This window comes from Falco biarmicus, chromosome 12 (genome assembly GCF_023638135.1).
Source record: "Falco biarmicus isolate bFalBia1 chromosome 12, bFalBia1.pri, whole genome shotgun sequence".
Classification (NCBI taxonomy): domain Eukaryota; kingdom Metazoa; phylum Chordata; class Aves; order Falconiformes; family Falconidae; genus Falco; species Falco biarmicus.
The window spans coordinates 29400612-29415291 of record NC_079299.1 but is presented as its reverse complement, the minus strand read 5'-3'; the positions used below and the strand labels follow the sequence as shown (position 1 = coordinate 29415291).

At 36.0% G+C, this 14680-nt stretch overlaps 1 protein-coding gene across 1 annotated transcript in view; it reads right to left on the bottom strand.

Moving 5' to 3' along the window:
- Window positions 1–14680, bottom strand: part of USP34 (ubiquitin specific peptidase 34) — a 138089-nt gene that overhangs the window by 17507 nt on the left and 105902 nt on the right. The window contains exons 51-66 of the mRNA XM_056357197.1: window positions 13716–13794; window positions 12172–12225; window positions 11980–12075; window positions 10422–10486; window positions 10250–10325; window positions 10100–10147; window positions 9294–9359; window positions 7695–7775; window positions 6430–6515; window positions 5078–5246; window positions 4919–4993; window positions 4200–4351; window positions 3698–3746; window positions 3500–3604; window positions 3332–3376; window positions 1803–1907 (exon numbers count right to left, since the gene is read on the bottom strand). Coding sequence (XP_056213172.1) covers window positions 1803–1907; window positions 3332–3376; window positions 3500–3604; window positions 3698–3746; window positions 4200–4351; window positions 4919–4993; window positions 5078–5246; window positions 6430–6515; window positions 7695–7775; window positions 9294–9359; window positions 10100–10147; window positions 10250–10325; window positions 10422–10486; window positions 11980–12075; window positions 12172–12225; window positions 13716–13794 — 1351 coding nt within the window. The remainder of the gene's footprint in view (window positions 1–1802; window positions 1908–3331; window positions 3377–3499; window positions 3605–3697; window positions 3747–4199; window positions 4352–4918; window positions 4994–5077; window positions 5247–6429; window positions 6516–7694; window positions 7776–9293; window positions 9360–10099; window positions 10148–10249; window positions 10326–10421; window positions 10487–11979; window positions 12076–12171; window positions 12226–13715; window positions 13795–14680) is intronic.

Sequence of the window (14680 nt, the reverse complement as noted above, 5' to 3'; positions counted from 1 at the left end):
TGTCTTGAGGCCCAGGTGCCCAGATAACAAAAAAAAAAGGAACTCTAATCTGTCTAAGAAACCACAGGCAGGAACTGGATTGTTGAAGCTCCCAGCTACTCTAATCCACCTAAGAATATGAGCAGCTGACATGACCAAAACTCTGCTTATAAAATTTTAATCTCAATTTAAAAATAAACACATTAAGAACAATCTCCTCCCTTTTTTTAGAAATGACAAATTGATCTGCCAAGTTTCCTTTGTCATAGCTGGAGGGTATCTCCAACCAAGACACTATCATTGTTCACTGTCTTCATAGCTCAATCACTTTTTAATGACTTCTACAAACTGCAGTGGCTGGAAAAGTAGGTTCTGTACCTGAAATCCGTCTGTCTCTGTATTAACTACTGGGCCTCTCATTCCTGCCTACACCATTTCTATCTCTAGCCCTGTGTCAGCAAGGTAAGGATAATAATGCTGGCAACACCAGAGACTGAACCAATGGCTTCTATATGCTAAAAGCTTGACTTTCCAACAGAAACCTGCCATTGACTTGCTTTTTCTGTAGGCTCTGTTTGCACAGCAAGAATAGAGAAGGAAATAAAAAAGAGGATTGCTTAAGAAATTACATACCTAAACTTTGTGGCTGACCCAAGCAAGAAGCACAGGTACTTACTTAATGCCACTGCTTGCGTATTGTCATAGGAAGTTTAATTACAAAAACTCTCTTGAAAAGGTTTCCTTATTGCTGAGAGAAATTCATAACCTACTGCTTCTTCCCTGTACCCAGAAAGCAGCCAGATGTCATTCTTGACCTTGAGCTCTGTTGTATGAACTCTCCTTACCTAAGGTACAGCAGTTACAGCTAATCCATATTCAGATCAGACACCTAGCAAACACTTGGTATATGCTTTCCCAGATGACCTCGTGGTTCCTATCCTGTAACTGCTCCTAACCAGGAGTAAAATACATTTGAACAGCAATCCACGTTCTATCCTACAGTGCTTCTGTGGGTAAACTACATTTTACTAGAGGTGGTCTCAGTTCTGCACAGTAATAAACTTTTACAAACCCCAGCGCCACTTTTTAGAGTATTAAATGGAATGAACGTTCAACAGGGTGTCCTCAGAAGTCTTCAGGCTGGACACACTGTTCTCAGACAGTAATGAAGACAGTGAATTGTACTGGGAACTGAAAGAGCAGTTAGCTGAAGTGAAAGCTTTAATTCCTTATCATTGCTCAGATCAAGGAATTTATCTCTGTGCCAACTTGGTTAGAAAGTCTCTTTCTCACTTTAGAAATGCGAGAAAGAATGGTCCTGCACCACAGCAATTATCTACTAGGTTCAATTTAGCACAATTCTATGTGTTAAAAATGTTAATGAGTATTTTACTGAGAACAAAATATGTCAAACAAATATTCAAAGAATCAGTACATAATGGATGAGAACCCCCTAACAAACGACGGGCCTTGAAACCTCTTACAGTCCTTGCAAAAAGATAACTGAGAAAAATAAGTGGAATTTGCCTAGAAGAAGCATTCTAGATCCTTATTATGAATCAATTAATTTCTCAATTAACTAAAATTTAAAATTAAACTGAAATACAAGTTAACCAGAACGTTGTTAATACAACAGCAAAAGTTACAGCAGAACTTTTTCATGTCTATGGGCTGTTGCTGTTTATTTGGAAGAGAAACGGTCATAAACCCCCCCATGAACTGATGCAGCAAGGATGGCAATGAAATGTAAAACCTTTCCATACACCTAAAAGAATCAACAAGAGAAAGACAGTTTAGCTTCTGTTTTCTTTTACATGTTGTACCTCCCATATCCTCTGCAGGATGTAAGAAGCAAAGGGTGGCATCCCTGGAGGTCCACCAGCAAATTCCATGAGCATGGTCAGCAATTTGAAAAAAGGATTGGCTGCCTGTAATGCATAAAAAGACAAATATCCATTTTGACCTATTTCATTTAATCCACTGATTTTTCTTTAGTGTCTTTTTAAAAAAAAACAAATGTTCGCATCAAAATAGATTTCTCTGAACTTTAGACATGAACATTTGTATTACTTTTAAGCCCTTATTATTTAATCTGTAAATAATTCATACACATCGATATCCACACATGGATACAGTAGAATTAAGCCACTGGTTATAGCTACTGCAAGGGAACCCAATCATACTAGACAGCATCAGCCTGGTAACAGTACATAGTTACAAGGAAATAACAGTGCACATTTTAAGTCAGACATCATTCTGAACAAAGGGGGACAGGGGAAATCAAGCTGTACAGTGTTGAAGAATTCACCAGTTTCTCATGTTTTACATCTCTCTCTCTCTCTCTCTCAAGGATTTCATTCTCTCGGAGTAGCTATTATTTTCATGTATTTGCGTAACATGTCACATGGATCCTGAAAAGTTTATCCAAAAGCATCATGTTTTGAGGGTTTACATGGATCATTACCATTGGCATACTGTTTTCCTCTGAAACTGCCAGCATTTCTACTCTTAGCATATTGGCTCTAATATGAATTTGTTGGGGGGTTTTTTTGTTTGCTAAGACTCACCCAGCTTTTCGCAATGCTTCAATGAAATAGTTACTACTATTATATTTTGCACCTCACCAAAACCATCTCTGGTGCATGTGTATATGTGCAAAGCAAAAAAGCATAAAAATGCAGCAAGTGTTAGCATGACAGGAAGGAAGTAGACTGTCATCTGATAGTGCCCATTCTATCACACAAAGCAAAGCTGTCATGAGAATGATTTAGTACCTGCTTCTTTTCCAACCATGATCATGTCTCCTCTGCTTGACATGCCCTCAATTTTTCCTGATTCTTTTTTCTTTTCTGACAGCACTATGCAAGAATGTCCTTGTGTGAGCATACACTTCTCCGCTCTGTATATATTTTTCATGTGGAATCCGTTTGGAACTCTCAGTATTTTTGTTATTACCAGGGCAGGAATTTATTCTGACTGAGAAATGTGTTTGCATGCACAGAACTGTAAAATAGTGCCCCAAAACTTGAAAAACCAGACGATAATTACATATCTCCACTTACTCTAGCACACATGTTTTATTGTTACCAATTTTTTTTTTACATTCATATAGGTGGAGAATCTAGAAATATGTTATTTGGCTTTGAATAAAACTTTCATCTTAAACTGCATACCATATTTCTGCTTTAGCAAACTTAATATACAGTGCAGTTAGACTTCATTTAATGTCACAAAAACTTCCATGGATCATCCTCCATGCAAGACTTTTGATTAGCAAAGGATTATTTAAGTAATTTAAAACAGAAAAATATTAATACAGATTATTTAATATACAGGTAGTATGTTTACATACCTCAGGAGTCAACTTTGCTATAGATGTGAAAAGCATGGACACAATCTTAAAAACAAAACAAACAAAACTCACTTAGACTTGTGCTGATTCAGTTAAAATAATAAAAATTACCCCAAAACACTTTTTAGATAAGGTTATCAATAAATAGCTATAGTTTCCGATACTTACATGTTCTGCAAGTCGATTATTGTACCGACACAAACTGAAAATGAGATTGCAAGTTTGCCTGATGTTGATACCATCACGGATATGTTGAAACAAAAAAGGAAAACCCTGCAACAAATAATAAGATACTAGTACACTGTCTACAATTACATATGTGCCGGGGGTTTTGAGGCTTATACAGTCATATGTTAAATTAATTACCTTTCCTCCTGTTAATGCTGCCATGTCATTCTGTGACAAAGTCAGATGTCTAAAATACAAAAAAAACCCCACCTTTATCTTTTACTTCAGCAATTATTAAGTAAGGTTAAGGACAAATACAGGGCTGAGTGTTAGTTTATATTCTTCAGTATCACAATACGCAAGAGAAAATAAGAGGTATTTACATAAACCTGAACAAAAATAAAAAATATTTTGTACTTTGACCAAAGAAAAAAAAGAAATCCAAATGTGGGCAACTGAATGTGTTCAAGGATTTAGCCTCAGTCTTTTATGTGGTCAACAATGACAAAACGCTTCTATTTTAACCATTTAAAAGATGACAAGCACATATACAAGGCTCATTTATGCTGCTAAAAAAGCCCCCACAAAAAACCCCCACCCAACAAAACAACCGACCCACAAAATCTCTTAATTCCTTTCTGAACTAGCTTAGATTAGAATTTACTCTGGTTTTTCAGCTCTTGCTGAAAAAAGCTCTTGCCTTTCTGAGCGAGACTGTTCAACTAGAAGAGCAATCAGGGCAATCATCTTTTCAAGTGCAGCAGGCCTGTATTTTTCTTCTGCTAAAGAAAGTATGTCTTCCTCTTCCTCCTCTTCCTCCCCTTCTTCCTCAGAAAGTACTTCAACCTGTGGCTGAAGGGGACAAAAAAGATAACTTAAATGTGGACACTTTTGAGCCTTAATTTCTAAGAACCTGTACATGGTTTTGCATACATTCTGTCCTTTTATTCAAACCAACTTCAGAAACTTGCATGAATCAAACCAGGTAAATAGCTAATCGCTTGATTTTCATGTTGAAGCATTCATTTTGCATAAGCTAAACTGTATTTACAAATGCAAAAGGGAGGTTTGTCAAAAGTCACTGCCTAGCCTGATATGGTGGTCTATTTGATAAAAAAAAGCAAGTAAATTTAAAATCTCAACTCCTACAATAGGAGTAAGCAATCAACTGTTACCATTAATAGCATGGTAAGGGCAACTTTAATTGCTTCTATTTAATACCTGTTTCTATACTAACTAGAAAGAGCCAATTCAACATCTTTTTAAAAATACTATGTTCACTTAAATATCGAAAAAATTTGCATTAGTGAAGCAATTTTTATTTAACAGCTGAAAGATGGTTCAGGAGGCACAGCACTAATGATCACGTAAGGAAAATATGGAAGGCTAGTTCTCGTTACACAAGATCTACAAACTTACATTTTCAGGACCTTTAGTTCCCATGTAGAAATGGACCATTGTAGATATGGCTTGCAGTGAAAGCAAGAACTGGCTCTGAAATATGCAGATATTGAATTACTTGAAAATAAGTACATGCAAATACATACCTAATTCCCAAAACTACAAGGCTATACTCACTTCCTCTTCTCCCATTTTGGCAAATTCGTAAAGAAAGGCAAAGTATTCCGTGAGATGTTTACTGTGAGGCTTGACACCATGCTCCATAATTGACAAGAGTGTCTTCACAAAGCGCGTTACACAAGAGCGACTGCCAATGTCTTCCACAGGACCATCCATGTCATCCGAACTGAAAACAAAAACCAGTTCAGGTATTTCACACAATACAAGGAGCAGCAAATCATCTTGAAGCAGCCAAAAAAAGTATTTCAGAAGAACTTTCAGTTTTCTTCTCTGTCCTACTATCACACGCAGATCTCTTAACGCTTTCTCTTATGCCCAGTATAGCCGAGGTAACACCACAGCTTAATGTATGGCAGCATCCATCACTCAAAATGTTGAAAGGTTGAAAAAATTTGTATTCTGAATCAAGACTCTAGTCAGGAAAAGAATTCTTAGAAAAACAGTATTAGAGGATCTCCTACTGAAAATCATCTTCTCGATTTGCGTGTCAGATTTCCTGAGCTTCAAGACAGAATGCTGTTAAAGCTAATTACAGTGGAACTAAGGCAAGGCAGCCTCCTAAACATACACACGGGATCCTGACAAGGCAGAAAACATGCACTTTCAACCTTATTCATCTACTGAAAGTTGGATCTTATCACTGAACAAAACAGATGACAGTGTCTTTTAAAGTAAGGCTTCCAGTGAAAATTAATTTCTATTTTCTGCCATGAAAACTCTATCTTCATGTCCTGAATTTTGTTATGGCACAGCATAGCTATTACAAACTCTACCATTTTTGCTCTGATAATACAGCATCACAAGCTTAACCCAAGAGATGAAAGAAAAAACACTTTCTTGTTCTTTTCATTATGTATCGTAATTAGAGACAAAGTGACAGTTTTCTTGATAGTTAGCTAAACAAAATAGAATCCAGTATGGTTTTTTCTACTTTTTGACAAAAACTGTAATTTAGTTATATGATACAGGACTTGACTCTCATTTCCAACCTATTTTACTGGACGTACAAATTAAAATTTGCACCTATCTGCCTCTGGATCCAATTCACAATTGGATTCTCATGTATAATTAGTGAGATTTACGCTTCATGCAGCGTTATTACTGGCAGTGAAAAGACAGACTGTCCTGAAAACCTAGTCTAAGGGAACAAACGTTTCAAACAACGTATCTTTACACACTAGATTTTGCAACCATAGTATTTTTAAAGTAAATCAGAGCATTTTGGGTAGAATAATAAAGAACAATTAAAACAGTGTGATTTTGGGTTTAAAAGACCATTCTGAATAATCCATTAAACAAAATCAGTTGTAGTAATGCACATAATAAATAGAAGTTTTCAAGTATTTTACCAGTCTTCCATCCCTGGTTGGAGATAAAGATGCGCATGCACTGGCCTCAGTCTCTGTATCACATGAATACACAAACGCTGGAACATCTGCAAATGGATAAGTAAATGAACCCCACATGTTCATTCCTATTTTGTAAGCAAAGAATATTCTGTCTCCAAGTACCACTTCCGGCTCTATACGATTCAAAGTTAAAGTGGAGATTGAGACACCCACGTTCCATTTCCTTCAGTACTGATACATCACGTTTTAACAGAATAGACAAACTTGGTTTTTATAAACAGATCCAATGAAGGAATCCTAAAAAAAGGTTTTAATAAGAGTGTGCACACTGTATACTACTGAAATGCAACTTAAGACTCAAATCTTGGTTTTCCTCTATCTCTATTTTCTGAAATGTTTAGATATTTTTGGCAAGATGGGTTTTTTTAATTATTATTTTGCCTCTGGCTGTAAGAATCTATATTAAAATTTTAAGGCAATTCCTTTCAGTAATTTTTAATTTATAAAATATTCATCAGGATTAGAGCTTTGCCTAAGAACTTGCATAGAGTTTTCCCATGGAATATATTCCTTTAATGGTAAGTTGCATACAGGAACTACGTATGGTTCTATATGGAAATATTACTTTAATGATCAGAAACCCAACTGAAGGATTCAAGCGAGATAAAGTAATTTTTAAAGTTTTTACCTAAACAACTTGTAAAGAAAGCATACTTTTAAGTCAAACCATTCATAATAATTGCATTTGTGAGTATCCAAATGCTACTAACACAGGGGTTTTATTTCCAGAAGAGAGTATTAACAAAACTTTGTGGCATAATACTATTAAATTAAATCTACCCACAAAACCCCAATGTTTAAGTTTAGAACTGAAGCTTTGAGGAGTACTGAATACACATGATTTACTCTTTTTTATTTTCTGAATGTGTAACTTGACCGTTCTTGTTGAACTAAATCAGAAAGAAACATTTTTTCATGTAAAGAGTTCACATTTCTAGAGATCATGAGGGAGTTTAGAAACCTTAACTTGCATCTATTGTGACATTTTGTGATCCTAAGTGTACAAATACGGCACTGTACTAACAGTGATTTTGTTTTGAACAACAATGCTCCCAATGTATTCTCTAAATCATACACAATAATGGAAAAGAGTAAGACAATTACAGGTATTAATAAAACCTTTCTGAATTAACGTATATGTCATAATAATTTCTGTTCATAGGACAAGCAGTCACCTGACTTATTAAGGAACTTTTTTTTCTTACCTGTCTCACAATCTGATTGGGACACTTTATTAGAATCTGCATTGGCCACCAATCATCATCAGCCATACGATCCAAAAACCACTGCAGAAGATACATACTTGGTTAGTTTTGTTCCAAACTTGTTCTAGTCCAATCTTCTTTTTGCATGACATTAAAGTCTGAAGAGAAATCGATGTTACTATTATTAAGGAATAAGCAAGTTCTAATCCAAGGGACATCTAAATGTTTTCTGCGTGTGAGAAGAAAGGAATCAACAGCAGTAAACATCAGTATCAATTTATATCCAGTATCTTCTTATCCCTGCGTTCTGCAGGCCGCTATTCAGTTACCTGGAAGAACGTGCTTAGTCTGAAAAGTGACGTCAACAAAATAAAACACAATGCTTACAATGAAGCATAAGCTGGAGAATCTCGTAGAATAGGGATAGGCTTAAACAAGAATGTAGTTCCTGAATTAGATCCCTTTTGCATTTTAACATGTGGAAAAGCCCTCCTACCTCCAGAGACAGAGAAGGTATAAAAATAACAGAATGATCCATTCAAAGTTAAGACTCAGCAAATAGTACAACTGAGTATTCTGACTCCTAGAATTTTGTTTTAGTCACAAGGAAAGATGGTTTAAAAGAAAGAATCCAGGTTGTTCCTCCTTCTATTTCAAATTGTACCTCAGTATTCGTTACTAGGTGGAATGTCTTCAAACCTTTTAAGGATCTGAGGACTACACCAGACTAAGGGAATTGTATCACCCAACTACTGAATATTACATAACAATGTAACAACCTAGAATGAATTTGTAAAAGAACAATGATTTTAATTACTTTCTACTGAATAAGGTCTAATGCAGCATACAGTATGTGTTGGGGTCCTTGTACATTTAAATTATCACAGAAAGTCTATCACAAACTTTTCTTCAGTGTCTCAAAATCGCGTTCGCCAACGCCATGGTGAATTCTTTTGTCTGTGGTTTCTCAGTCCCTCTCCACTTTGTCCCAGACTCCCTTCAGGCCATGGCCTGAAAAATTTTGTACAGAAACATTCCTCCATTTTTTTTCTCCTTCTCCTAGGAGTTTTCACCCTTTCTACACACTGCGTTCAAGATGCACACCTTCTCAAGCAAGGTGCTGTATGAATTTGTTTTCAGCCAAGTCTGACATGAGCTGTCCTTGTTCCCCGAGGTGCTCCGTTACACGCAGCCTGTTACCTCGCGGCCCTCTTCCCTGCGATTCAGCTCCACTCCCTGCCATGCTAGCCCTTAAACCTCAGCCTGTCTTTCTGTTTCTCTTGTGTGACTCCATTTAAGCACCTCTTAATTACACAAATCAGTATGAAATAATCGATCAAATAAGAGGTTGTGGCACTGTCTCTTTTATTCCAGTGACAAAATTATTTTGGCCTGTGGTCTCACCATGGGTTTCTGAAAGTAAAAGTCATTTCTCAGAATCTGCAGTAGTCAGAGAGGATGAATTTCATCTCATAGTGCACAAATACACCAAATACAGTAGTTCATAGTCCAAAATATTCCAGGGATACGAACCTCCAGGAAAGTTAAACAATATATAGAAAGTTGGTTTGTACTTTGCTGAGTTCCTAAGTCACTTACTTCACAAGCTGCCTGACTGTTATTAAACTGTTTTGTTAACAGTTCAATCCACTGAAGCATTGTAGGCTGTAAAAAGAAATACAGAAAAAACTGTAACTTAATAAATTGTGACTTAATCTTTAAACGTTTCTAAATGGTCAGTCAAAACACTGACTCTTAAGACTATAGCTATAAACAATAAAGGCTTTATAAACCAGTAACACACCGCACCTACACAAAAATAACAAGCACACACACTGAAGCTAATGCAAGCCGCACGACGTGTGCGGTAGCTACCCATTGTAATTCTGTCCAGCTGGAATTGCAATCATATTCGTACTACTCCCAGGCAATCTAGAATTAGTAGCATTAGGCCACCACACATGAGAGGGAAGTAAAATCTGACTGAGAATAAAGATGGTTCACACGGACTAGAACTTTCTTATGTTCATGCTAGTATTTATAATTTAAAAATTCATGAGCACAACTGTAGCTCAATGCTGAACATTCCCCTCTACATCAGACTTTCACAAAGTGCTTGTTAAGATCCAAAGCATCCCGGAATTTTCAAATGAAAAGAACACAAGATCTGTTGCTCCTGAAGCTTTGCTAAGGCACAGTAACCTAAACCCAGAGCCCACATTTTTTTCTGTTGTGCCACACTTACTATAAAGGTGTTACACCACACTCTTGTAAACATTAACTTTCTATCATCTATGGTACTTACTACATCTCAAAATCACACTTTTAAAATTAAAAAGTACCGACACACTTTTCACTATAGTCATGCAGCTACTCAAATGAGAATTTACAAGTAAATAGAATACCTTTTCCTTTGAATGAATAAATGTCTCTAGTACAAAGGAAGTGCTTAACTGGAAAAAAAAATATTTGCATTATTAATTACAGAATGCCTGAATTAACGTGTAAACAAATTAAAATTTAAAATAAGCATGAGATACTTTTGAAGTCCTTACCTTTGCTGTCATCAGGGAAACCGCTTTTGGATCTGGTAGCGTGCTTGGGATGCTACTACACAACTGCCACATAAACCTAGAGTCAGTAATTTTATTTGTTAATTAAAATAAATAATGAAAATCTGCAAGAAGAAAAGAAGCATTAATATTACATTTTTAAAGAAAAACTTACCCAAAATATGTATGTTCAAAAATGTTCTTGTCTTGAAGAAACTGCATGTTATCATGCCATATCCACTGAAGAAAAAATGCTAACATCAGATACAAGAAAGCCGTTTATTTCACTAGATAAGCATGATTTTAAGAATATTTAAATGTTTGCCGTGGCTAAGAAAAAAAAAATTCTTGTGAAAAACTATTTCTGGAAACATTTTATTTATTTGGAAGGATTGGCTCCAAGTTCTTTTAGTCATACTATAGCAAGTGTTAGTTCTGCCTGTCCCATGACTGCAGAACAGAGCTCAGAACCTTCTCCTCTTCCTGTAATCTCATTTTTACAACTTATGCACTCACTTTCTTTGGCTGAAATTTTGAGAACTGGTCCAACACATTAAAAAAGAACCACAGTGTAAGACCATATTTTAATGTCTGCGATAGTGTAATAAGTTAAAAAACCCCAAAAACTCTCTACATACATAGTTTCATTACTTGATAGAAGTTAGAATTTCCAGCAGCCTAGTGAGGTATGTCTAAAGGTTGAAGTTCTGACCCAAAGCCTAATGAGCTCTGTGATCTTTTGATAAATTCTTAGAGTAAGGTTTGGCTCTCCAACATTAACCAGAAAAGGATTTCATGCCAGGTCCCCCCGTCCCTCTCTCCAAAATGGTATTTTTGACCAAATCTGTTTGTAGTGTTTTTCACATCAAAATAGTTATAAAGTTTAATTCTGATAAAATCTGAAGCAATACTTCTGGCCAAAGGAAGCAGAGAAAGTGGCTTTTCGGGTGATAAAAAGGGAGAATGCCTTACAAATCCGGTATTGGGGATGTATCTAGCACAATGAGAACCCTAGTGAAATACTCTGCTCCTGTGCACTGCCTTTCCCAATTCCTCAGACCATACATGGCTTTAAAAGTATCTTTATATAAATAGCCAGGTATCCTAAGAGCAGCCCTCATCACTGAGGGGAACAGGGAGATGCAGTTGTTGGTATTTTTGTTTCCCCTACCCCTTTTACCAACATCTGGGCTACTCTGTGACTATGAGAGGGAAGGGATCCTTTTCTGACTGATGCTCTTCCATTATAGGCACAAACAGTCACTACCTTATATCGCTTTCACTCGGAATTTCACAACCTGTACCAAAAGTGCAAACAAACAGCTCGAACTATTGTCTTATCCTGTCCCCCCACAAAGCAGTAAGTTGCTGAGGAAACTGAAGGATGAAAAGGACAGTGGTTAATGAGAATACTTCCCGTAATATTGCAACTGATCAGAAAATGCTGATAAATGCTGACAAAAACCAGTGTTCTACAATTTTTTAAACATATGAAGCAGAATGATTCATATATCTGAATTAAAAAATTCAGGACAGAATGAGAAAAAGTCTAAAATTTACATACAGCAGAAATCTTAATTTACTTCCTATCAAATGATGTTCTCCTAAGGAAGACAGCTAAATGCAAGGTTTGTCATCTTATTTATTTAAATTATATTCACTTTTCACATTCCTGATTTGTTTAGGATTTCCTACAGTATTTTAAAATTATGTTAAAACAAATCAACTTGTACCTCCAGCAATTCTGATGAAACATCAAATTTGTAGTCTTTGCCATTTTCCTCCTCTGGTTCCATCCGTTTATAAAACAACATGTAAGCGCTGTGCGTCTTTAAGAAAAAAAAATCTGTATAATTTTTGCTTTGAGAGATAAATCATGAAAGTAGAAATATCATCATATAATAAAGTGTTTGGAAGAGAAATACCTTTTCAAAGGAGAAGTCCATAAATTTATCAGTAACAGAATCGTAAGTTTTTGTCTGTCAAGAAGAAAGTAAAACCATTAATTGCAAGGGTTTTTTTAATGGTCTGGTTATTGACAGTTTGAGATAAGCGTGCAAGCAAACTATTTCATGACATTTGCAGAGAGGCTGCTGAAAATTTATTTCTTGCTCAAACTAGTCTTCTTTCTTTTCTTCTACAAATCTATTCTGATTTTCCAAAGTTGCTATGCTACATTGTGACCTGTATCTCATGCAATTTCATGTCTCATCCATCTCATTGACACCTCTTCTTTTTAGGCACCTAAAGATGTTTTATCCATTTGCCAAACAAAATATTTTTTCTTTTATTTCTGCGTACTGTCTTTATCAGACAGTTGTATATAAGCGTTTTCTTATGGCCAGGACTGTTTTAGTAAGTTACTGCATTATTCATAATGTGGTTTATATAATGATATATAATAATAAAAATTGATCAATTCAAGCATAACCTGAGAATGTTTGAGTGTCGTTCAATAGTTAACTGTATTAGTAATGTGTAAAAATGCTCAGACGATGTCACAGGGCAGTGGGCTGACCCAAAAGACAAAGCTGACACTGTATTAAAAAACCTTGCACTACTGAAAGCAAGCAAACATCAACTTAAGAAATTTTATCTTCTTACAATAAAAGGAACAAGCGCACCTATTTAAGCCTGTAGATCCATTAGCCTGAAAATCACGAATATCAGAGCTCAAACTTTCCTGCTGAACAACAGCATAGGTATTACACAGATCTGGCAGGTTTTTAGCTCAGTTCTGTCACCAGTGAAAAAGGATCTGACTGTAAGAGGAAATTACTGACACAAGATATAGACAAAGATCAAAAATTCCCATTTTTCCAGAATAGGCATAAGCTTGAGGTATTTATTCCTTCAGTTAACAGTCTGAGCAAAGCAGCCATCCAAGTGAAGGATTCCTAAATTGGCTGCACACTCACTTTTTAATAAGTATACAAATCATATGATGATATAGTGAAGAAATACCCCTTCTTTGGAGACTCTTCACTAATTTATTTTGATTCATTAGTAATATCTATGCTAGAATTCTGACACCTGTCTTTTAAAACAACATAAAAATACTTGGACTCATATTCACAAATAAACTATTTGATAGTTGGCACATGAGAAATCAAGACCCTTCTCCTTTATTGTCTTAACTTCTGTTCCACAGAAAGCATAAAAAACCCAGGAAGCTTGCACCACCAGCTTGCAAACAGTCTCACTTTGTCAGGTCTTTCCTGCCCAAAGGAGGGGGAGAGCCTTTGAAAGGATCAATAGTGGAAGAACAGCTATCTACGTGAACGTAAGAAAAAGTATTACCTGCATAATAAAGATGTCAAAGGTTTAATAAACCCCAGCTAACACTTCTGTTTCACATACATTGACAACAGATGGCAGACCAAAGAGGAACACTATGGAATTCTTAATGAAAGTCTTCAGAAGAGCTATGTAACGGTTGAACATGACAAAAATGAAAAGCAGAACTTACAGTCATTTCTCCACCAAAACATTCTGAAGCAAGCTGGGCAGAATCAAACGGTTTTACTTCAGCATCATTGAAAAGATACCTGTAAAACAGTAAGCCTTTAAAGCAACTTCTGTTTGTCTAAGGGCAAATAAAGAATGACAAACATTTAAAATGATTCTTCAGATTTAAGCATTCCTATTAATTTCTCATGTTGTTTGAATTGCAGCAAACTAAAAACTGATCCCACAAGTGACTTCTTTGCAATAACATCAGGAAGTTAGCATTTCAACAGTTCTTGATTTTTCTTTTTATTTTTCTTTTTAAGAGAGACATTATTTTCCTTGTTTTTCCAGCCTGGCTCTTGTACAGACAGGGTTTTAATGCAGCCAGAAAGATTTGCCTTTTCCTTTTCAACCTGAGTGAAATGGAAACCAAAATTAGATAAGAGGAAAATCATTCCATATAACAGTAGAACTCAAACTGGAAGGAGGCAGAGAAGATGGTACATTGTTACGGATTCCCTTTGGAGCAGGGATTGGGTGACAAGTTGGAATTGTTTACAAAGTGCTCCAACTAGCTATTCCAGAGAACAGAAATGGAGGAAATCTTGTCTCCTATTACAGGGCCTCAGCTGAGAATCTGAGATAAGACATCCAGAAATGACAGGCAGAGTGTTCCCTGCTTTCTTATGTCAGCTAGCAAGACCGTCCTCCTTTCCATGCCCATGTCTCATCCCTTTCCCAGGCTACTTCTCCCAACTTCTTCTTCTCTTCACAACCATGACATGCCCAATGCATGCAGAAGTTTCCAAATTAGAAGTGAGACATCATAGTTAAAAAACCCCAACAAACTAAAAAAAAAATATTTAAGAAATGGTGCATAGCATTTATTCACCTATCTATCGCTTATTGTGCGAGAAGATCCTGTCTTTTTTTAACCTTTGAAAAGAAGGGATAGAAAAACAAATGCTGTCAAATATTCCAGTA